Source organism: Rhipicephalus sanguineus, chromosome 2 (assembly GCF_013339695.2).
Source record: "Rhipicephalus sanguineus isolate Rsan-2018 chromosome 2, BIME_Rsan_1.4, whole genome shotgun sequence".
In the NCBI taxonomy this organism is placed as follows: Eukaryota; Metazoa; Arthropoda; class Arachnida; order Ixodida; family Ixodidae; genus Rhipicephalus; species Rhipicephalus sanguineus.
In genome coordinates, this window is record NC_051177.1 from 39,956,451 (window position 1) to 39,980,358 (window position 23,908).

The window sequence follows — 23,908 nt, forward strand, 5'->3', positions numbered from 1 at the left end:
CTACAACTTCTTCGCCCTCGAATGCGAAGGCGAGTCCGCAGGCGCCAGCTCCTTCCTAATCTCCGCGCGCAGGCGGGCGGTTCCCCTATATACGCGAGCCCTGTTAGTCGTAGATTAAGCCTTTTAGGGGAGCCTGTCACGTCACTCGGCCGGAAATTATCCTCCGCTTTAGAGCAAGCTCGCTCGGCGCTTCGGTCGAACTGAGGAGGAAGCGTCGCGCTTCTCGAACGCACGATTAGGAGCTGCTGGTACGGTGATGTGCACACGCTTCACGGTTTCTATAGGAACGACAAAAAATAAAGTACGCACTGTATGTATATACCGTGAATAAGGTACCCGCTAGAATATACGCGCAAGTACAAAACTATAAGCTCTAAGATGTACTTGGAGTACTGAAAGTATTGCGTCCTTACGCTGCTAACGAGGTAAGGAATCGAGTTGGGGAGATTGAGTTTGCGAGAGAGAGAGAGGCGATGAATAGAAAGTTAAAAAAAAAGAAAAATGATGAACTTAATATTATTATATCGATCCTTAAGCTTAACACGATACTTGTTTTCGCGGTGCAATAAAGGAGCTCGGAGCAACTGGAAGAATGATATAGGATATAAGAGAACGACGCCAAAGAAGAGAAGACGTATAGTTATGAGTAGCTCGAAAGTAGTCTCTATAACCATTTCTATATAGTACACATTTTACGGTAGCTTTACAAAATGATACCATAAGTAAGAAACAGCCAAAAAAAATCTGAGCCCGTCTGTTTCACGTGCTGTTTTTTGTGAAGCTTTATAGTGAGGAAGGAGAGCGATGAGGGCAGAAATAAAGGTACCCCGCATGAGAGAACATCTTTGTAAGCACCAAGTAAATAGCCAGTATAAAAAGGGTCGAGTGGCAATCTTAACGCAATGAGATTTGACGTAAGTACATGCAACGCATCATGCACAAGTGGATACAAATTACTCTTCGTCTCAGCATCGAGCAACGCGCATATACACGGAGGTTTTCATCGAAAAGTGCCAGCTCCCGCTTACACGTCTCGCGCTTTTGTTTTTCTTAAATTTTTCCTGCATTTCTTCCTTTTTTTTTCTCTCATCGATACACGTATTAGTTAAGATCCAGTTCAGCGATCTTACGACGTTGTCAGCGCTATTCGCTACGCGAGCTGCCGCGCGAGTTTGACGTCCAGGAGGAGGGGAAAAAGAAAGAAAGAAAGAAGAAAAAAGAAAGAAAGAAAGAACAATGTTGCTTAACATTAATAAAGCCTTGTTAAGGGGACTGTTAAGGGACTGTTAAGGGACTGTTAAGGGATGACTGGATTGGGAGCGCGCTTACGAAACGGCCGCGCTTCGGCGGAAGGCAATTCCTCGGATGCAAAATGACGCGGGTGAAATGTTAACGTAAACACGGGTGGCAACGGACCTTGAGGGGGTGCGGCGGTGAGAGGGAGGAGGGGAGAAGGGGGGGGGGGAGACTCGACCCACGTCTTCTCCAAAAGCACCCTTAAACCCAAAACCCGAACTTTTTTCTTTGGTTTTGTTTGCTGAAGTTGCATAGCTGCATGGCCGCACAACAGAAGGTCGTGTTTTTGTGAATGTCTCGAGACACACAATGGGTAGTTATGCGTCTGCTTCTTGCTTTTAATTATTCGCATCATATTTACTTTTTCTCTCGGGAACGCCCTTGACGACATTGTTCGTTCTTACTCTCTCTATGCAACGCCGTTTCTTTTTCTTCAGGCAAAAGCTACGTGTCGAGCGTAACTTCACTCTGCTTACGTTTCGCACTAAAGAAAGAATACATGGAGCTTGAAATGCGCGTGCGCGACGGCGCTCGCTATTCAAGCGAGAAACGCCAGACGGAGACGCTGTAACTGCCGACGTTTTTGCAACGCCAGCTAGTACGCTCGCCCAGCGTTGTCGAGCATTGTCGAGGGAAATTTGCATACGAAGAAAAATTTTTATGTAAACGGGAAAATGTAGCCCGCGACGAAACTGACGGCAAAGAAGCAAAATACAGAAGGAAGGAAATGACGCGATAAAACCTCGGCTGTGTAAGACTGGCGCGGCGCGCTTTGTTCTTTTAGCTCCCTTTTCTTCCTGAAAACCTCGAGAACAGGAACGGAGACGCCGGTTCTTGCTTCTTAGAGAACAGCGGCATTTGTTGTTTTTGTGTGGAACGGACAGAAGAAAACAGAAAAGAAGTCGCGTTCGTTTCGGCAGGATGCGTTCGCCTCCATCCGTAAGCTGAGTAGCATTCTTACACAAGCGCAAGTGAACACAGAGCCAGCGAGTCAAGGAATGCCATAGAGCAGATTTCCTTCAGTGTAAGGTAAAGAACAAAGTTGACCGTGCAAAAGGGAGACAGAAGCAACGACCATCCGTTGTTTGCGATAGACAATGTTGTTCGTCTAGTTCTTCGCACCAGTTTTCCTTGCAGTATACTATCAAAGGTGGAGTGAAGTTAAATCTAGGTAGAACTTCGTGTGAACGTTAAGATAACCTGGATAAACGAACCGAACAATCTCATACTCGAGGTTTCGGCAGGGTGCGGAGCAGAAGCGACAGAAAGGCAGAAGGCAGGGAGTTTAACCAGGAAAGCTTGGTTACCCTACGCAGGGGGAATGGGAAAGGGGAACACGAAGACGAGAGAATCACTTTCTGCGGAAGCATCCACTGATCGCCCGTCAGACGGCGATACGCGTGAGTCAGGAACTTAGAGGCAAGACAAAAGTACGAAAATGCAGCTTTTCTTCGTAGTGTGAGTCTCATGTACAGACTGATGCTGCTGTGGAATATGAGAAAACCAGAAAAAAGGAATCTGTATACATTGAATTTTGGGAGAGATAAATACAAGTGCAGGAAGACGTTGATTTAGAAAATGGGTAATACATCTACGTATGTTCACGCCTATTACTGCTGCAATACTTACATTCTTTTATTGTAGCGTTAGCTACACTTGCCCAGCCAGAGCCGATTTCGCGTGGAGCGTCATGAGTTGTGCTGCGCATGCGCGAGGATCAGTGACTTCACACAGCTGGGTCACCGGAGCTGGCATCTCACGCGCTCTCCGACACCACCGCGCGCGGCTCGCCGCTGCTAGTCTTCGCCGCATTCGAGAGGAGTGACGTCGTAGACACAGTGGTGCCAGCGCGCGCGCAGCTATTCGCCTTCGCTGTGCAGTCGCCGTCTGACACTGCGCTGGGGCCGCTTGATAGCGCCTCTGACTGGCGTTTGCAGGTGGGTAACGCCATGGAGAAGGAGAGTGCAAATGCTGCTTGACGGCGCAGAAGAGCCGAGAAGCTTATCTCATCGAATCCCGAAGTAGTTGCCTGGCGATTAGCGGTTCAGCGTACGAAGAATGAACAGAAGAAGGCTAATAATCCTAGACAATCTGGAAAGCTAAGAATAATCAGCTGAACCTTTGCTAACGCTACGTATATCCTGGCATAGCCGAGCTAAGCCACTGCAAATTTTATTCTCATGTTATATAAGATTTATTATTCTGATTATCTACTTAAATATTCCAAGCGCTGCGGCTCCGCATCATATTGCCACGCGCGCTTCTCTTGCTCTATGTTTATGTAACTGGTCCGTTGCACCTATAATCGCTGTCTTGCGCAAACTGCGCGCGAATGTCTGGGAACGTTCCAGGATTATTTCAGAATCTTCTTATAGCCTTGAGCGCGCAAACGCGAACAGTGGAGTTCATTTTGGAACTAACACGGCCACCAGCGATAAGGCTGGAATGTTCGATGCCGCATGTATAAATGCCGACACGCCTTACCGCTGACCAGATTATCGACGGCCGACGCTCTGTTCAATCCTATCAGTATACAGCGTGTATCGCTTCCTTACAGTTTGACTTTCCGTTTCCCGGCCATAAGTTCGGCCAAATAAAGAGCTTCTTCTTGGTCACGCCGACTGCTATCTTCGTCGACGTCACGACCCCGTGACAATATATAGTACGCATGTTCATCTGGAGGATAAGACAATTATGTTTCTATTGGATGCACACATACATACATATAATCTTCCCAGACTCGAATAAATTGTGCGAAAGAGTGGTGCTTGTGGTTGTTACAGTTTATTAATCGGTCTAAACGAGGCTGGTGCAATCTACACACTTGGTGTAGTGCACGTCACACTATTACATGCAACTGCACCAACCTGCTGCACACGCGAACTGGAATTAAAAAAAAAAAGAAGGTGAACACTACAGTTAAGTACAACATCTGAAAGAGGCGGAACTTGCGAACAAGTAATTCGCGTCTATTCTGATGAGAATAGCTGTGGTTTAGCCGCCGAAAGGTAAGTTAGGGCTCGGCCAGCGTCTGCAACACGAGAGTGACCACATTGTGTGATTATTCTCGCTGCTGAGAGCGATGATAATAGGCGCAAACCTTCAATCGTTAATGTGGAAAGACGAAACGTGTGCCTGGAAAATCAAGGATGACTCTATTTTAGCAAGTACGATGATGTCATCTTCTAAAGTAGGTTGTCTTCTGTAGGCGAGCAGCTCACGACAAATTAAACACGACGGACGTAGAAAGGAAGACAAGCGCTGTCCTGGCCCACTAGTTCCTACTAGCCAGAAAGCTCAACAAACCATTCCTTTAAATATGATATCATTGACTGCTAGCGCCCGTCAATTTGATACATCTGGCGGCATTGTCCAGGGAAGGAGGTGAATGAACGAAAAGGGAAAATGGGAATAAAAAAGAGGGGGAAGGGCTTGGTGCAGAGACGATAAGGGAGTGGTCAATACGAGACCCAGCCAGCCTTGAACTTTATTCCTTTCACTCACCATGTTCGGGGGTCTGCGAGTCGTGCTCGCACTAACGGGGCGACGGCCAGCCGGGTAAATGTGAGCGCCACGCCAAAAGTGCTATTTTACGCGCTCCGAAACGCTATCCCCTAATTGCCTTTTCCCGCCGCCGCCGTTGTGCGAGTGGAGGGGAAAGGCCGACTCCCCTCTCCCGGCAGCTACAACGCAGGGCCTCCGGAAATGCATCCGCGGCGCCTTTCTTTCATAAGGAAGATGAATGGATTCTCTTTTGGTCGGAGGCTGGCTTCGGCGAAGGCAAGGCGACACGCTCAACATCGGACAACACGCACGCGCCGAAGCGAGTGCGGGTACCGCGCCAGCCAAAATGTTTTCTGTGAAAGGAAAAAGACAAAAAGCGAACGAATACTTTTATGAGCTGCGACTGAAAGCACTTGCCATAGCTTGCTTACGCCTCTCTTAAATGCTGTGTCTGATGGCGTACGTGCTCTTGCTTTATCAATAGTCGATTCAGGTTGCGAACAACTTGTACTATATTTAGTGAGGAGCAGATACTACGTCCCTTGGTATATTAACACTGTTTTCTGCGCCGTTAAAGAGGCCTGTGCGGCGCTGGTACCCCTTTGCGTGCTCCCAGGGATATCATACACATGAGCAATGTCCGCCAGATACCCCTGCACCACCTGAACAAGTACACGAGGTGCTGCACGCCGCCGTTCGTTTCAGCAGTCAAACAATGTCATCTTTTGAATCATGACATGCTGTTCAGCAAGTGCAGAAAAAGGGCTGTTGTGCTGGTTCATAATCTTTCCGAATCTTTCGTGTTGACGGAGCCGTCTTCTTTCAAATGTGCAGGTGGAAAGCAGCAGCACAGCAGACATCGCATCACAGAGACGTATGTGCCTCTTGGTGCCCACTGAAGTGTAATCTCTGTGTTTATACGCAACTTGAGGTGCGTGAAATTACCATACTTAAGCCTCGCGACCTCTCAAGATGATTGCTGTGGACTAACCAAATTGTGCGCAAAACGTGAGGCCCGAACCGTGCTAGCACCTCGCCATGCTGTTTTAGTGTCGTCTTGTTCCTGCCCACTGAGATAGAGCCCTGTACGATTTCTCAATTTCTGGCCCACCGCCCGTGAGCCGGCACCAGCTGGCGCTTCTGAATCAAGCAGACCTGCTATAAGGCGCGGTATGGCAGCACCATCAAACATGTAAATGAATAACAGCTGTTCGAGAAGTGCGGCTGCAATGCATCCTGACAGGCTGCGATCTCTCTATGCGTCCGAATTCGCATCCTATAGAGGACCACAAGTAGTTCACTATAGCCACAAGGGAATCTCAAAAGCATTCCGACATTTCTGGGCCCCCGTGTACAACGTGGATGTCTGCCGCATCATGAGGGCCTGTCCGCGAAAGGATAATAACAGTAATAATAATAATAATAATATCTTGGGTTTAACGTCCCAAACCACGGTATGATTATGAGGGACGCCGTAGTGGAGGGCTCCGGAAACTTCGACGACCTGGGTTTCTTTAACGTTCACCTAAATCTAAGTAGACGGGCCTCAAACATTTTCGCCTCCATCGAAAATGCAGCCGCCGCGGCCGGGATTCGACCCCGCGACCTTCGGGCCACAAGTCGAGCGCCATAACCACTTTACCACCTTGGCGGGGCGTCCGCGAAAGGAGTGGCCTCTGTGTACCTGGTATACGGATATGGACAATGAACATAGGAATGTAGAAGCCGACCGGACATAAACAAGCTCCATCTCCGGTCTCCAGGAACCTCTGTACTTCGATCGTGGGACCGGTTAATTAGATTGCTTTAAAGGGGCCCTCCAACACTTTTTTTGAAGCGCCTACATCGCTGCCGACCGCATCAACGCGCAATGGCGCTCGCCAAAACTATTGCGGACGGAAATGACGATGAGCGCAGGCCTATGATTGTATAAATGTTACGTTAGAAGTAATCACGGCGTTGCATCACAAAAGGGGTTATGGGTTTAGTTTTTCTTTAGCATGCTTTTTTCACTGAACACCAAATAGATGAGCGATCTTGGAATCATTCAGCTTTGAAACTGCAGCGCCCGGCAAAGAATGCGCCGAACGCCACGGCGCTGGAGGAAACACGCTCGGTACGCTCCAGGCGCCGCTGGTTGAAGAAACTGAAGAGAAAAAAATGTAAGAGCGTTGATATAGACGTCGTCGCAACAAGAAAGATGACTAAAACTACGAAACATGATACAGGCGTTCGCGATCTGCCTCGTTTCGCACGTGCAGTTCACTCGTAACATCGACGCGCGCGTGCGCGCGTCACGGCGACGTTACGGCAGCAAAAAACAGCTTTCTAAAGTCTGGCGTCGGCTGACCGCCGACGCGGCCGACGGCTTCTGGCGCACTCGGGCGTCGCTCGGCTCCGAATAGATCCTACTGCATTTCGCGCCGGACGCGCCGGCCTCGCATGTACAGGAACCTGCTTCGCGGGCTGTTTCGTCGGTTCCCTACAGGTGGCGCGGCGCGTTCTTCGCTTAACTGCGCATGCGCTCCTCGAGATGCGATCGCACCGGCGCGGTGGAGCCGGCTCGACTATTGGCCACGAGATCGACCTATAGGTGAGAGCACCGTCACCGCGTTAGTGTGGGGAGGCCGTCGGTGGCGCGTATACAAATATACACATCGGCGCTTCGTTGTGAGCGGTTTGAGCTAATTCTCGGCGAATAAAATGCGTTGATTGCAGCTTACTGGTAATATATACGCTCTTCATTGTTGAATCGATGCACGAGGATCATCCACCGTTACTATTACTAGTGAGAGAAGCGCAATCTGCCGATGAAAGGGATGCTTGCCCTGGAGATAGTCTGCGCCTATGCACTTTATGACGCTTTTGGTTGTTTTCTCTGTACGTGTTGGGCTTGTGTTCTATGCACTACGCACTGCTGTAGCTCGACTGAACCACTTAATTGTTTACTTCTTGTTCATTTGTATACCAGCCAGCTGCGTAGCCAAAAAATTTCTTCGGGGAGTTCAACCATACTTTATGTGTGTTCGTGCGTGCGTTTGTATGTGTGCGTGTATATATACACATGCAATATTGAAAATTTTCGGGGAGGGGGGGGGGGGTTCAACCCCCCCCCCCCCCGGATACCAGCCCACATTCCTCTGCAATGAGAACGAGCACTGCTCGCGTGAATACGCATTTTTAAGTATTGTGCAGTTCTCCATGAAATTTAGGACAGTTGATAAGTTTAGTCAGAAAATCTACGTGATCGACAGCGCTTTAGCGCCACGGAGACGTTCAACGCGTAGCACTTGTTCTTGATCTAGTAACAGAATAAAAAGGTAAGAGTTTAGCACAGAGCTTTCATCGATTGATTACGTGCATGACAGTGATGCAACAAAGGTCCGGTTATTTTATGTAATAAGTGTGTTTTTTTTTTTTTCATACAAGTAATGTCCGCTGCCTTTCATCAATTTATAATAACTCCATACAAACGCTCAAGATAATGTAAAAAAAGGATGCGGTTTTGCGTGAAATTTTATTAAAGGGGCCCTGCAACACTTTTCGAGCATGCTCAAAAAGCGCTGCCGATCGGTAGTCGAGGCTCCCGAGAACACGCGAGCCAAATATTACAGCGATGCGCACGGCCTGGAATTTACAATAAATTCTCAAAGTCAGCTGAAAATCGCTCCCTCTTCTCTCGACAAGTGATGTATTAGTCCGCAAAATATGACGCGATTGTCGGCAGTTCCACCATTGGCTGATGTTATAATCACGATAACACCCTCATTATTACTTTTGTTGTTAATTTTGAGTTCAATAAGTAGATAATATGTATGTTTAAATTCTGTTATCGCGTTAAAAACACCGAACAAACATTAATATTAGCACTTCCGGTCTCACCGACAGCTCGTCTGCTCGTAGTTGCGTGGTTCCGTTTTCTTCGCCATGCGCAGTGCCGAAAACGTGAATATTTCTGTGCTTTTGACCATCGCCGGTTGCCGTTGAGAGTGGCAGCCGTTCGAGTGTTGCATCGTCAGCTGGGAACTGCATCGTCGGCACGTTCTCACGACCGACCGAGGCAGCCGTGCAGCATGTCTCCGATAACAGTGCTGGCGTCCGGTAATGGCGGCGCTTCGGGGTCGTCTGCCAGTGCCGTCTTACGAGGCGGTGTATCGGAGTATGGGCCGAAACCGATCTCAGCTGTCATTCGTTCCAAACGAGCGCGCAGGTTTGCTTCCATGGTTGGCAAAGCGATGAAAACACTACGGCGTTCGAGGTGCACACCCAACATTACCAAACCGACGCGCAGTTTTCAAGCACGCGCGATACACAGTGCGATCGGCTCCGCCGTTCGCTGTCTGTTCAGTATGTCATCGAGCCGTACCTCGGCGTATCCTCCCCGTAGTCTCAGGTTCCCGAGAAACCGCGACACAGCAACCAAGCAGACTCGCATTTTCACGGTAGCTGCAGACAGCCGGACGATGGGTCCGCGCCGGCCCGATGCCCCACGATCCTTTCTTCTAGTCTTTAGTTCTTTGTTGTCAGCCCGCACTCGCTGTGCGCCCGCATTCGAAGAGCAAATAGCATCGAAGTACCGCCACTGGGAGAAGGGTGCACGCAGCTTTGCCGCGTTGAATACGATTCAAGCGCGAGCAGTGCGACGAGGCGGTGTATCGGAGTGTGGTTCAAAACCCATCTCCGCTGTCATTCGTTCCAAACGCGCACGCAAGTTTGCATCCATGGTTGGCAGAGCGATGAAAACACTACGGCAGTTCGAGGTGCACACCCAACATTACCAAACCGACTCGCAGTTTTCAAGCACGCGCGATACACTGTGCGATGGTCTCCGCCGCTCGACGACGACCGCGCGAGCCGACCGGAAGTGGCGCCACAGAGCACGTGGTTGCGCCGAGACCCCGAGACGCCAGAGAGAAAAAAATGCCGCCGGCGCTGACGTCGCCTCCTCGCGCCTCTGCCCTCCCTCCCTCCCTCCCTTCACGCCGCGCGCAGCTTTCCGCGAGCTCGCTACGTTGAGTTGAGGGAGAAAGCTACGGAACGTGATCTCTATAATTTGGTAACACCACTTAGACTTGACGGATTCGAAAAATTTTTTGCGGCATATGACTCGTGAAGAGTCATACGTCAATAATGAGACTATTCCAATATAACTAAGAAAGGTGTTGCAGGGCCCCTTTAAGGATGAGGTTTTGCGTGAAATTATACTACAGAAATGTAAGGCACGCCGTCGGGAATAATTTTGAACATCTGGGTTCTTCAAAGCGTACCTAAATCTAAGCACACGGGTGGTTCTGCTTAAATTTCGCCCCAAGTTAAAATTTCGCGCGGCAACTCCGTTTTATCACTGCCGTGTCATTCCACTGTCTTTTTTTTTTTAGGGGACAGTTTGAGTACCAAAGCGTCAGACTTCACTTGATAGAAATATTTCGATGTAGCGGGACCACGACCGTACAATAAAAGTACAGCTTAAGCACAACTACAGCCCATTGCATACCCGATGAACTACAGTGCCGAAATTATACACCTTACAACAACGCGAAAGTGCATGGCCTAGAGCCTAGCTTTTGTTTACCAACGAGTCGCTAAAACGCTGCCTTCACGGCACGTAGCACGTCGGCAGGATAACCGGGGGTCATTAAGGGTAACTGACTGGATTCCAAGAGATGGCAAACGCGTGAGGGGGAGACAGAAAATTAGGTGGGTAGATGAGATTAAGAAGTTTGCAGGTATAACGTGGCAGCAGAAAGCACAGGACCGGGTTGATTGGCGGAACATGGGAGAGGCCTTTGCCCTGCAGTGGGCGTAGACAGGCTGATGATGATGATGATGACTGGGACTATGCCAAGCGCACTTTAGGATGCGCTTGAACCAGAAAGCGGCACCAACACTGAAATGATTCTGGCGAACGAGGGGTACGACACCAATACACAGCCCTCTTGAAAGTCGCACTCACTGATCTTATTACAATGTGCATGCAGCCGAGCAAGCTCATTTGCTTCTGTACACCATGTCAGGTATACGTACGAGCAGTTAAACTCGCGCTAACACAACAGAACAAACCGCCCTTTGAGAACATGCATGACGTACGCGCACATGCAAACACGACGTGGCTAGCAGACGACGCAGGGAGCAATCCACACTAGGCGCACTTCAGCCAGTAGCCGCCAGGCGTCGACTCCGCTCGATCTCGCGGCCATACAACGTCCTCATGCGCGCTCCCGTCGGAAGTCGGAGTATAACAGAGCCTTTACTATCGCAACGGCGTCGTCATTACGTTGGAAAGAACGGGCCACATTGTATGCAACGTTCCCATACGTGGGATCTTTCAGTTCATTTCATTGGGGCGCCATCAAGCGTCACAGGGCAAGTGAAACATGGTCAGGTGACCCCGCGAAAATCGAGTTGACGGTAGGCCTCCATTTTATTGTATTTTGAGTGTTTTAGGCTGAATAACTTCGGAGTGCGTGCCCCTATCGCTGCCGTTTTTGCTGCACTAATCTCTTCAGCCTTCAGTCTACGCAACCCGAAAGTTAAAACGTAAAACAATGATGTCTGGAAAAGCGCTAGAAGGTCCCTTTAAAACCTCCTTCACTCTATAATACTGCAGGAATTTCCTGCTAGAGGAAAACCTTTGTAGACATCCGTCTTTAAACACCAGGCTGGAGGGCTACAGGTGTATGGGTACGCGTGGTTATTCGTTCTTGTGTTATTTGTCTGAGCAGCATTGTAATCGTATATAAATTGAGCATAATAGAACAACGGGTTTGGGCGAGTTTGTGCTTGCTAAGAGGCATAATGCAGCGCTAAAACACAATCACTAAGAAGAGGAACACAAGACGACGTCCTCTGTCTTGTCGTCTAGCGTTTCTCTTTGTGATTGTGTTTTAGCGCTGCATTAGGTCTCTTGAGCATACCACATCTTCTCTTCCGTTTTTGTAGACTAGATGCCTGCCAGGTGTTTAAATAGCTAGTATCGCACCGTCATGGTGGTAATGTATCGTCGGTAGTGCTGAACTAAATTCTCATCACACTTCTTTTCAAAGGACGCACGCATAGACGAACGCATACACACGCTGCACTCACTGTCCCCTTTCTCTCATTCGCTTGGCATCTTTATTTCGGTGAGCCAGAAATAATCAGTGGCCTGCAAGCTAGAACTTCGTAAAGGTTCTTTTACCAGTCTGTGAGCTTAACAGACATCCCTAACACCTCACTTAGCTCGGCATTCATGGGGCTTTTCAACAGCTACTGCGTAGAAAGTACGACAAAAAAAGGCAAAAACTAAGGTCGTTTACCTTTCCTTTTCTATGCTCTTACGTCGATGGTGCAAACAGAAGCAATATCAATTAAAATCAAACAGAAAATAGATATACACACGAATGTCTGCAATGTCGAAGATAATGCATATCATCTCCCGATCACGTGTAAACGTTTGTGCTGTATAGCATCCCGAGACAATAAAATAGCAACTGCGTCGGCTCGAAGGAGGGAATAATTGCCAGAACGGTGGCAGGGAATGAAAAGGTGTGGGTAACGACCTCCGCGAGATGCGATGGGCGGCCGACGGAGAAAAAGATAATAAAGCTATGGGTTTCTCTTGCTTGTAAGCGAGCAGGGCATCGCAGACAGTTTCAGTCTTTTATCGACTGGAGAAATCGGCGCGGCATTGGTCGGTTAGCTGTTTTACAGCATGCCACCACCTACATGAAGGAGAGAAGGCTTTGCAAGACCTTTATATCTACCCCTCCTCCTTCTTCTTGCACCTGAAAAAAAAAGATAAATGAAAAAGTGTGCTCGTAACAAAAGTGCGACTCCCGCCACGGGTAAATGAGGTTCCTACGGGAGAAAGAAAAAATAATGGGGGTGGTGAACGGAAAGGGAAACAAAATCGCGAGGAGGAGGGTGTTATCGGGTGAGGGTGCATCCAAAGCTTATCCTTCTCTCAACCTTCTCGCCTCATTCCCTTCGCAAGGAATAAAAGAAAGAAGGAAATCACACAGAAGAAGCCCCCACGGGGAAGCAATGGGTGCGGCACGGCTTCCAGCCAAAATTATCGACTTCCAACAGGCCTTTGTCGTCGTCTCGGCCGATTTATTACGGCGGCAAAAATCTGAGACGCGGACATTATTATTTTTTATCCCTCTTTCATTCATTATTTGCCTCACTCTCCACTTGCTTTTGTTTCCCTCACCAAGCTTCCTTCCTTTTATTTATTTATTGTTTAACTTCTTCCTGGGTATTTCTCTATCTCACGCGTCGGGCGTTTCTATCGCGTCAGTGACTGACGCCCATGCCAGGGGACGAGAAAGATAACCTTTAAGGCCCGTGGCCCAGGCTTCTGACTGAGGCCTAAAGAGTGGGGGAGGGGGGCACCGCCAGCAGATTGAAAGGAATTGTTATCCGCACAATGGGCGGGAACTGAGTCACGTGATTCTCTATCTTGCTTTCTCTCCTTTTCCTCTACTTTTGATCGCACGGTGTCGCATGCATGCTTTTTTTTTTGTTATTTCCATTCGGTTCGTGCTCGCCGGTTACACAGAAGCGCAAAGTAAGCATGCCGTCGCGATCGGGCGCATCGCGACTCCCACGGAAAGCTTTCCGGAACCCCGAACGATATTAAGTGAACGTAATATCGCCGTTACGGGAGTTTCTTTAAAGGTGTCTTTAATATTTCTTTAGCTTTTTATACTCTGAGAAGTTCGGTGAACTCTGGATTTGTGTCTGTTGGTGCAGAATGTTCCTTTCCTCTGTTCCAGCAATAACTTTTTAAAAAGAAAAAAAAAAAAAAAACAGGAGCAGAAAACTCCCCCGCGCCCCTCTATTCTTTATTTTTCTGATAGGCAGCGTTTAGCATTGTCATTTACCGGTTTTTGAATATGTGCGATAGAAAAAAATGAAGGAAGTTGAACTGCATTAATGAAGTGCGCATCTACAATACCAAGAAAATGCACGCTTTGTTTGTGGCAAGCATTCAGTGGATTTGTCTCCGAGTAGTGTTTCTGGCGTTCGTGTGACCTTAATAAAGGCCACGTTTTGTTTTTTCGATGATAATCAAGCCAATAATGACAACACAAAATGTGAAAGTGTGAGTGTGTTGACACGGCATTTGTTTGATGATCTATCTTATTGCGCGAAAAGCCCGGAAAAAGAAATTAAGGCAGAGAAGCTCCTGCATGCTCTTTTTATGCACAAGGCCACTACTAGCCACCGCTCAAATCACCGCTGACGACACAACTACTTCCTAGTGCTTGACAAAGAAAGAAAGAAAGAAAGAAAGAAAGAAAGAAAGAAAGAAAGAAAGAAAGAAAGAAAGAAAGAAAGAAAGAAAGAAAGAAAGAAAGAAAGAAAGAAAGAAAGAAAGAAAGAAAGAAAGAAAGAAAGAAAGAAAGAAAGAAAGAAAGAAAGAAAGAAAGAAAGAAAGAAAGAAAGAGAAATGAAGAAAGCTAAGGAAAACAAAAACCGGGCTCTTTGTATTCGCTGTTTTTCTGTACTTAGCTTATGAGAAGGCAGCGCAAAAGCGTGTACAAACCACGCGCGCCGTCGAAAACGAGGTTGCAGTGGCGACGCCGAAACGAGCCAGCTCAGTGTTTTAATTTGAATAATCTATGCTTTCACGGTCCTGAATACATCGAGTGGCACGTGTGGCCGAGCGGCGTAGTCGTGTGGGCACGGCGCACTGCGATATCCTCTTAGCGAGTGGTCTGTGTTTCAGGAACAAAACCGCGTTTTTAACGGAATGAAGATAGCTGTGACAATAAGAACAGAAGGTTCCGGCGGAGGACCACAACGGCAGGGAGAAGAGATGACACCGCTGCCAGAAGAATCGTTAATAGATGAATAATTATGGGCGTAATGACGACTCATTTGCATGCGCGTTCCGAGGTCTCCTATCTTGGTCGTAGCTTTAAAATAAACGAACGGTCAGCGCGAAGGGATTTTGTTTCGTTAGCACTGGGTGCTCGCTGTTTGTTTATACTCTGGTCGTGGATTTTCTCAGTATAAGACCACGGACTGTGTCGCGAATTTGATTGTCGTTCGTGCCTCGGGCAAGAAACGATAGCCGATGCCGGGCCTGCGCCTTCCCGTGAAAGCGATGCATGCTGATCTCGGAGTATAGCGAACAACGCCTACTTAAAGCTTGGAGCGGCTCAATTTGCATAGCCTCAACAGAGGCAACATCTTTCACCTCCGATTTAATCAAGCCTATATTTAGCCACGCTTAGTGAATCAAATTTTCGCGAGGCTTCTCTCTCGGCAGCACTTCAACAGAAGTTCATTTATTCTGCCGTCGTTTCGGTCAGAGTCTGACCTTTTTCAAGACAGGAATATTCAGTTCAGTTTTCTCACTTGCTTATATGCAAACGCATATAAGCCTTCCCTCTTTTCCATCCCTTACACACACACACACACACACACACACACACACACACACACACACACACACACACACACACACACACACACACACACATATATATATATATATATATATATATATATATATATATGTGTGTGTAAAGGGAGGGAGAGCAAATACAAGTAACGAAATTAGCGGCGGCTGGTTTTATGTCAAGCTTGCTCTTATCTTCAACAATACGGAATAACGTAATGGTTGAAACACTGCAGCAGACTCTTTCTAAGCCCTAAGTGCGTAAGGATAAGTCTGGTTACTTAAATGAAAGAATACATTCCTTTCAACGCCTTAATGCTGTGGTCGTTCAATAAGACGTAGTTAGGACTCTCGAATGACCAAGAAGTTTTGACACTGTATAAAGATTGCGCATCCTCTTACAATCAACAGCAATTACAAAATAAAGAAAATTTGAGATATTACTCAGCGGAAGGCTTATTGAAAGGCATCACTCCCGCTTCAAAGTTCGGCGCATGTTTTCAAGTCTACCAAAAGTCGCGTCGTCTTTTCTGTGTAATCTGTGGGAGCGTATGAAATTCAGTCTGCTAAGTGGAACGAGTATGCCCGTGGCAGTTTGTTCAGGCTGGCTTGGTCTCCGCTCTAGATTCATGGCAGCGATCTTCGTTTCGGACACGTTCTCCAGTAAGCTGCGATAATCTCTCTCCGAGTGAGCCTCCTTTACTCCTGCCACTTTCTCTCTCTCTCTCTCTCCGTTTTATAGCCTCTGGCAGTTTCGGAGTGCCACAACGCGACGAAAGCGAAAATGGCAAAGGAAGGACGACGACGACCAAAACGCTGGCTAAATTAAAACAAATGGTGCCGCGTCTCAGTCAATGCACAACGGCGAACAGAGCCAAGTTCGTTGCTTCGGCTTTTGCTGCAGTGTATATACACGGCTCTGCCGTCGCTGTTGCTGATTTGTCCTTCACCCCCCCCCCCTCTCCTCCCTTCTTTCCGACTCTTCTCTCTTTTAATCTCGCGAAACAAGGCCCGTCGCAATCAACATTGTAAACAGCAGCAAACTGGAAGGGCTTTAGGAGGAGTGGAGTTTAGAAACTCATTAGTCGCGATGTAAATGGCCAGTTCGTACCGTCGCGCTCCGTTTTTGCACCGCCCGACCCTTTTCATATGTTTACACAACAGCCGTTGGACAGGCTAAACGAAGCAGCTGATGTGAGGAAAGTGTTGGCGGGGAAAGGTGGGGAGGGGGGCTGTCGCTCAACTGGGCGGCGCGAAGCTCGGCATTTCAGCGCATGGTCCAGAGATACCGTAATGAAAGTATTACACTGAATGCCTGCAATGTAAACCCGAAGGAATACAGCATGCGCTGTATGCAAGACAAAACAAGAACGAAAGAAATGGCGGCTGCGTTTAGTTCTGGCATCCGCCACCAGAGGGATTTGTCACGTGTTAGCTTTCAGCGTTTGTGCTGTAGGTGTTCAAGTCTTTTTTTTCCTCTCTCCCACTTCTTTTGCCACACGTCCTCATGCATTTCTTTCGCGAAAAGAATAAACAGCCGTTTAACAACACTCGCGTACGTGTTGACGCTGGATAAGCAAGGCGCGCGGTTCAGGGCGGTCGTGGAAGAGAGGGTGTGCGCATGCGCGTACGCGCACAAGAAAGACGAAGCGAGGGACGACACGCTGAGGACAGCGCGAAGTAACCGAGGACTTTTCGCGCAAGGATTAAAAAAACGATTAATGCATAAGGATGTTTTGTGCTTTTCTTCTAACGCAGGAGGAGGAACAGCAGCAGGAACGCGATCAAAACGCGAATAAGGAAGATCAGATGCACGTATGCACGAAACAAACGTGTGCGGAGGGTGTTTTCTTTCTTTGTTTTCCTATTCTGGCTTTAATGAGGAAAACGTAAACAGTCAGCTTATGCGGACCAAGTTATTAGCCGTAATCAGAAACGCCGCGGTGGTGTAGCGGTGGCCCTTGCTCTTCCTGCTAAACTCAACACTGTCTTTTCTGGTCCTCTTCCAAAAAGATATGTAAAGGAAACATATAAAGAAGCGATATAAATAAAATGCTTCTGTACTGCTTTCTTCGAATTTGAGACGCATGCACCTTTTTTTTCGTTCATATGCACTTTTCTTGTTACCGAGTGTTATTCTCGCGCACTAGTTCTCAGCGCAAACGTTGTTGCTGTTACGCCGTCGTCGCTCTCACTCATACCCCCCCCCCCCTTTAATTAATAAAACTTTGTTTTTCTCGATCACGATCTCAAAGAAAAAAAAGGGGGGGAGGGGGTAAATGAAAGTCGTGTTTGTCTTCAGATACGCTGGCTGCAACGCATGCTCGACGTCGTATGGAGAGAGCGAGGGCGTGGGCGAGGAAATGAGCTTTTCTCGAAAACCTTCCTCCACCACTTCGCTTCTCCTTTCAGCACCCAACAATTCGCGCGTAATGGAGAAACGGAACACACCGTGGCGCGCGCGCGCGTTCCCCCAACCAAATAAGGCGCAGAGAATACAACGCTAATCTTGAACACGCGTCCGAACGCCTCCCCTTTTCTTGAACGATAAGTTTGTTTGCTTACTTAGATGTTTACCTGTTTGTTTGATTTTGTTTGCAGCGAAATCTTCTTAAGCTAGCACGAGCTCAGAATGACGAATGAACTAGTTATTAAAACGAGAGTCTCGTCGTTTTTCAATGTTATCTGCGCTTCGCAATGCCGGGACTCTTTGCCCCTTTTTTTTCTTCTTTTGGCGAAGGTGGAATGGAAGGCAACGACACTGACCTGCAGGCGATACGTACGCACGCGCAAACTTTGCGTGATATTCGTTGCGTCTGCAAGGGCTTACACGCATGTCAATTATTTAGGGTTGACAGGTCGCGCTCGTTTGTAAGCTCGCAGCGAATAGCCGGGAATAATAAACTAAACAACGATATGTCTTGCAATAGCGCCGCGTTTTATACACACCAAGTTTTTTTTTTTTTTTTCATCGCCGTAAAACGTGCGTCTTCGAGACTAGCGAAACTTAACTGAAAGCGAGCGCTGCCCATTGTGCTGCTTCCTCGGTCGCGGTGCCAACGCTTAAACAAGTTACGCTATAACTACAACGTTTAATCAATGGCGACATTATTTTAAATCATTCTTACAGAAACAATGTTGCAGTACTTTGTTAATTAAAAACATTATGCAAGGTACCTTTTCTTGTCGAAACAAGGTACAGTACGCACCAATTTTTATAAAGAGTGGGCGCTGTAAGAGAACTTCGAGCTTCGCCATATCACTCGAAGCACCACGTTGAATCACCGGAATGCTCATACTCTACTTAATATTAACCGTCGTTTGTACAGCCTTGATGAATCATTACAGGAATAATTACCAACGAACATTTCACGACGTGACGCAATGCTGCTGTACATGCTATCGCTCGGAATAGCATTTACAAACTCTCGCAGCTATCGCATCAAAATCGCTCGTTCGCGCGTGTGCGCCAACTGCAAGTATGAACAGACCATCAATCACTTCCTGCGTCTCCCTTGCCAAACAATGCCAGTCCTTCCAGTGCGCCTGGGGCGGTCTCGATGATTGGTCTTTTACCAATGAAAAGATTTTGGGTGCGTGGCCTTACACCTCAAGATCCCGGAAAGCCGTACGAGCCATATCGTAATACTTGAAGGGAAGGGACTTCAATGTCCGCGACTGTGGCTGCGCTCAACCACGCTTGCATGCGAATCATCCATACACATGCCTTCTCCCTGTCGCTTAGTTATATGTCGGCAGGTGCGAGCGCTACCTCACCTGTGACAATGAGCCGGCCTGGAAGAGAATTCCTCGTCGACTCCCCCGTGAGCTTGTCCCTGGTTTGGCAGCGGTAGCTCCGGTAGGAAAAACTCTTGTCTACTTCCCGGACGTAGAGCTCACCTTCGGGAAACATGTGGTACTTGGAGGCACCTATAACAGACAGCCAGAAACAAATAATCAATGGAACATGGCTGTCATTATACTCATTCAGAGAGTGAATAGGAACACTGGAAACCACTTTGCACTCTTAAGGGGGTTTCAAGCAAGTAAAACACCCTTTTGCCTAACCAAAATTAGCAAAAATAGGGTGTAAGGGTGTTTTCCTTCCCTAAAATAGCCTTTAAGGGATAGTGCTCTAACTAAACACCCTTTAGGAGTTAAAGGTGTTATGGGTTATCGAAACACCCATGGCCCATACCACAGCGTGCCAGATGATAACTGGGACTCGCTGATTGAAATGTCGTTGGACCTTTGGCGAGTTAGGCTAAAAGGTATGTCTCTTTTAAGGCTATCTACAAGCGTACCATACATGTACGCCTATTTTCTTAATGTTTATTGTTGATTTATACGGAACAGGAATATATCCACCGGTACTGAACGGCGGCTTACGATACTATCGCTATATATACCAGATGGTCATTGTAAGGCTGTGTAGCACGAGCGCTCCGTCCATGTGGTATTTTACAATACGCTCTGTTGTGTGTGCAGTTTGGCACGTGCGTGTACCTTCTATGCTGATGTCAGCTGTAATTGCGTGTTGCCTGATTGGTAGATTTTATTATTCACATTTTTCAGGGATAAGGGTGTTTAAGCCATTGGAAATACCCCATGATAAGGGTGTTAGGCCAGTGGCAACACCCTGTGGTATGGGTGTTTTAATACGCGAAAACACCCTTTTCCTAGGGTCTAAGGGTGTTAGTTATAAACACAGCAAAACCCCCTTAAGGGTGTAAAGTGGTTTACTGTGAAACAATAAAGGCGGCTAAATACATGAGAAGTGTTGATTAACCTCAATAATAATCCGGCAATTATTCTTATTTCGTAAAGTTTAGTATATGTGTCATTTGAGCGAGATAAAAAGATTGAACCGAGGGACTCTAGCTCATCTCTAATAATATTTGGGGTTTAACGTCCCAGAACCACTATATGATTATGAGAGACGCCGTAGTGGAGGGCTCCGGAAATTTCGACCACCTGGGGTTCTTTAACGTGCAGCTAAATCTAAGCACACGGGCCTCATACATTTTCGCCTCCATCGAAAATGCAGCCGCCGCGCCCGGGATTCGATCCCGCGACCTTCGTGTCAGCAGTCGAGCGCCATAACCTAGACTAGACCACCGTGGCGGGGCCCAGCTGATTTTTACTTACAATCGGATGAACCCAGCAGGCAATGAAGCCAAGGAAAGCTAAGAAATATTAACTGTTATTTTATTTGCTGTTAAAAGAACGATAAGGAAAATCGAAAATACTATTCTCGGAAAAGCGGCTTACCACCGATGGGAGTCGAACCCACGACACCCGCATTACGCGCTCGATGCCGTACCGTTTACCAAGAGTGCCAGACACCCTTGCCCGGTAACCTAGTTGAGCATGCGTTTGCGTCTATATACCGGATATAATTACGTAACTGTTAGCGTAAGTCATGTCCACGACAGTGGAAAAAGATAAAAAAAGTCACAGTTTCGCCGCAACGGCGAATCAATGAATGCGATAGCAACAGATTGGAATGTAACGCGAAGAACGGAAAACAGCTCGAAATTGCCAGCGCGTCGCTCGAGCATAAAGGATGCACGAAAAGAACGCACACAGGACGAGCGTGAACTATCATGCGTCACACTTCGATACTTGAAGCGCACTGCTGAAACATAAAGCAGGACGCACGAAACGAACGAATAGGTACACACAGGACGAGCGCGAACTAAATGTCGCAGTTATTACCTATTTCTGTTTGAACAGCGCGCTCCTTTCGCAAACGCGGCCGCTGTAGCGAGCGAAGTGACCTTCGTACGCTCTGTGACTCGGCGCGGACATCGCGGGGAAAGCACACGACAGGCCCCCCTTCTTTCCTTGAGATAAGCTGGTAGCAAAGAAACGCTTATAAGCGCCTGCCGTCTCTGAGTCCGGCCAGCGGTAAAGGGTGTGTATATAACGCTCGCCGTTACCTACCTGGAGCATGTGCGTTTTGTAGCGCAGTGGTTAGTGCCACGCGCTGCGGAGCGAGAGGTCCCTGGTTCAATTCCGCGCTTCGGAAGCATATTTCTGGATAATTTTTCTTTGGGGCTTTTATATATATATATATATATATATATATATATATATATATATATATATATATATATATATATATATATATATATATATATATATATATATATATATGACGGGGCGGACGAAAACCAGCCGAGACTGTCCATATAATTGCTATCGCCATAAAAGCAGGGATGAATGTGGTCTCAGAGAGGTTAGTGATGGTAGTAGCGCGCATGTGGTCTATACAGTGTATAAGGGCGCAGGTATGAGGTCAACACGTTTCGCTTTTTAGGGGCGAAGCTCCTTAAAGCGGCACCCGTTCGTCCCCGTCGTAGTGCGTAACCACCCTTAACGCTAGTACCAGATCTTGACCTCCAAGGTGGTGCCGGTGGGAGATTTCTCCTGTGCGTTGTTGAACAATAAAAAATTCGCAGCGTGCGCGTTAACTAAAAGCCGAATTCTTCTGTCTCTCATTCCCCATTAGCAGCCATTGGCATGTTCCAGTAGGAAACGTTAGTAGAAGTGTAAGTGTTAGCTAAAAGCCGACTTCTTCTGTCTCTCATTCCCATTAGCAGCCATTGTTTACCTCCAAGGTAGTGCCTGGTGAGATTTCTCCTGTGCGTGAATAAACAATAAAAATTTTGTTCAAAACGCCGTTGATTGATGAAATAAACCAACGAAAGACGCCAGATGTTTTCTAAAAGCAAAACGAAAAGCCGCCAGATGTTTCTAAAGCAAAACGAAAAGACGCTAGCTGCTTAACGAAAGACGCCAGATGTTTTCTAAAGCAATGGTTTTCTAAACAATGAAAATTCACAGCGTACATGTAAAATTAAAGTGAGCTGCAAGTCGTCATAACCCTCATCGAAGCTTTAGTATAAACGCGCCCGATCTCACGTCGGTGATGATGTACTGGGCAGAATTCACGGAAGATTCACGGTTTACCGATGAACCTCCGCAGCTTCGCCCACTCATCATCATTCACTCCGTGGATATGCTGTGATTTTTTCTAGGAGCTTGCTCCTTGTGCTCGGGGCTTGTCCATCGCCGTAGTAGCCGCTAGTTCTCATTGCTCCCGCTGGCTTGGCTCAGCTAGCGCACGCTAGCGCGAAAGAGAAGTTTTCTTCCTCTGCTCAGTAAACGTGTGAACGGTAAACACGATTGATGCCTGCAACAAACATTACAAAAATTGGCTGAAGTACTGTGCCGTAAGGGCGAATGTATACAGTATTACTAGATACTCGTTGTAACAACATGGAAGATAGCAAAGGTACTTCCTCTTTACAAATCTGGCGATAAGCAGTCCCTATTGAATTATAGACCGATATCATTGACTTCTCAATCATGCAAGATGTTAGAACATATCATTCATAAACATATTCTTCTTGGAATCGCACCAACTAATATCTAACAGGCAGCATGGGTTTAGGCGTGGTTTCAGTACCACAACACAATTAGTCGAATTCACGCACGATATTTTTCTGAACCTTGATCTTGGCAACCAGGTTGACGCTATATTTATTGACTTCTCAAAGGCTTTCGATACAGTACTGCATTCTAAACTCCTTGCTAAACTCGATGTCATACTAAACAATCCTCATTTGGTTAGCTGGATATCTAGCTTTTTGTCATCCCGCTCTCAGTTCGTTTCTTACAGGTCATCCAACTCTACTGCCATTGATGTAACGTCTGGAGTGCCCCAAGGGTCTGTTCTTGGGCCTCTGCTTTTCCTAATTTACTTAAATGATTTGCCTGTTTGCACCTCCTCTTCCATTCGTTTTTATGCCGATGATTGCGTCTTATACGAGGTCATTAAAACACACGCTGACCATTGCCGCTTGCAGAAGTCTTTTGCTGGTTTTTGTAATTGGTGCAGGACCTGGCAAATGAACATTAACTTTAAAAAAACCGTATTTATGTCCTTTTGCAATAAATCTCCGTCTGCTTTTGATTACTCTTTCGATAACCGTGCAGTAAATAGGGTTTTAGAGTATAAGTATCTAGGGGTCATTTTTACTCATAATATGACATGGTCCAAGCACATTGACTATGTATGTAACAAAGCATTAAAAAAACTAGGCTATCTACGTCGCACTCTATCTAAATCCCCGAAGGAAACTAAGCTTCTCTTATTTAAATCACTCATTCGTCCAATAGTAGACTATGCATCTGTCGTTTGGAACCCGTACAAGCAGTGCGAGATTAATAGGATAGAAGCAATTCAGAAAAAAGCGGTAAGATTCATATGTCATCGCTATGACCGTGACTTTTCACCCTCTTCTACTCTTTCTTCACTGAACTTAACTTCGCTCTCTTCGCGTCGCCGTATAGAGTCATTAAAATTCCTGCATAGCATCGTGACGTCTTCAGTTAAACTATCAAATGAAAAGGACTACATAAACTTTGCACCTCAGTCAACGACAAGAAGCTATCACAGCTTAAACTTAGCGCCTTACTTTGCTCGAACTAACATGTTCAAGTTCAGTTTTTTCCCCGTTCTATTGAAGACTGGAATTCATTACCTGGTTGTATTCGTTCACGCCCATCGCCCAATTTTGTAGCCGACATCCATGACATGCGTCTGTAACATACCCTCCTCTATTTGCTGTTGGTGTGATCTCTTGAGTAGCATTGTTTCTTTAATCTATTTTCAATCATGTTCATCACATGTTTGTGCACTTTTGACCT

General features: G+C 47.0%; 1 protein-coding gene across 4 annotated transcripts in view; it reads right to left on the reverse strand.

Moving 5' to 3' along the window:
* The window catches only part of LOC119382793 (Down syndrome cell adhesion molecule-like protein Dscam2), a 277,145-nt gene that overhangs the window by 102,630 nt on the left and 150,607 nt on the right, over window positions 1–23,908 (reverse strand). For all 4 annotated transcript variants that reach the window (XM_037650646.2, XM_037650644.2, XM_037650645.2 and 1 more), the window contains exon 4: window positions 18,968–19,120. In XM_037650646.2, the coding sequence (XP_037506574.1) occupies window positions 18,968–19,120 (153 nt within the window). The remainder of the gene's footprint in view (window positions 1–18,967; window positions 19,121–23,908) is intronic.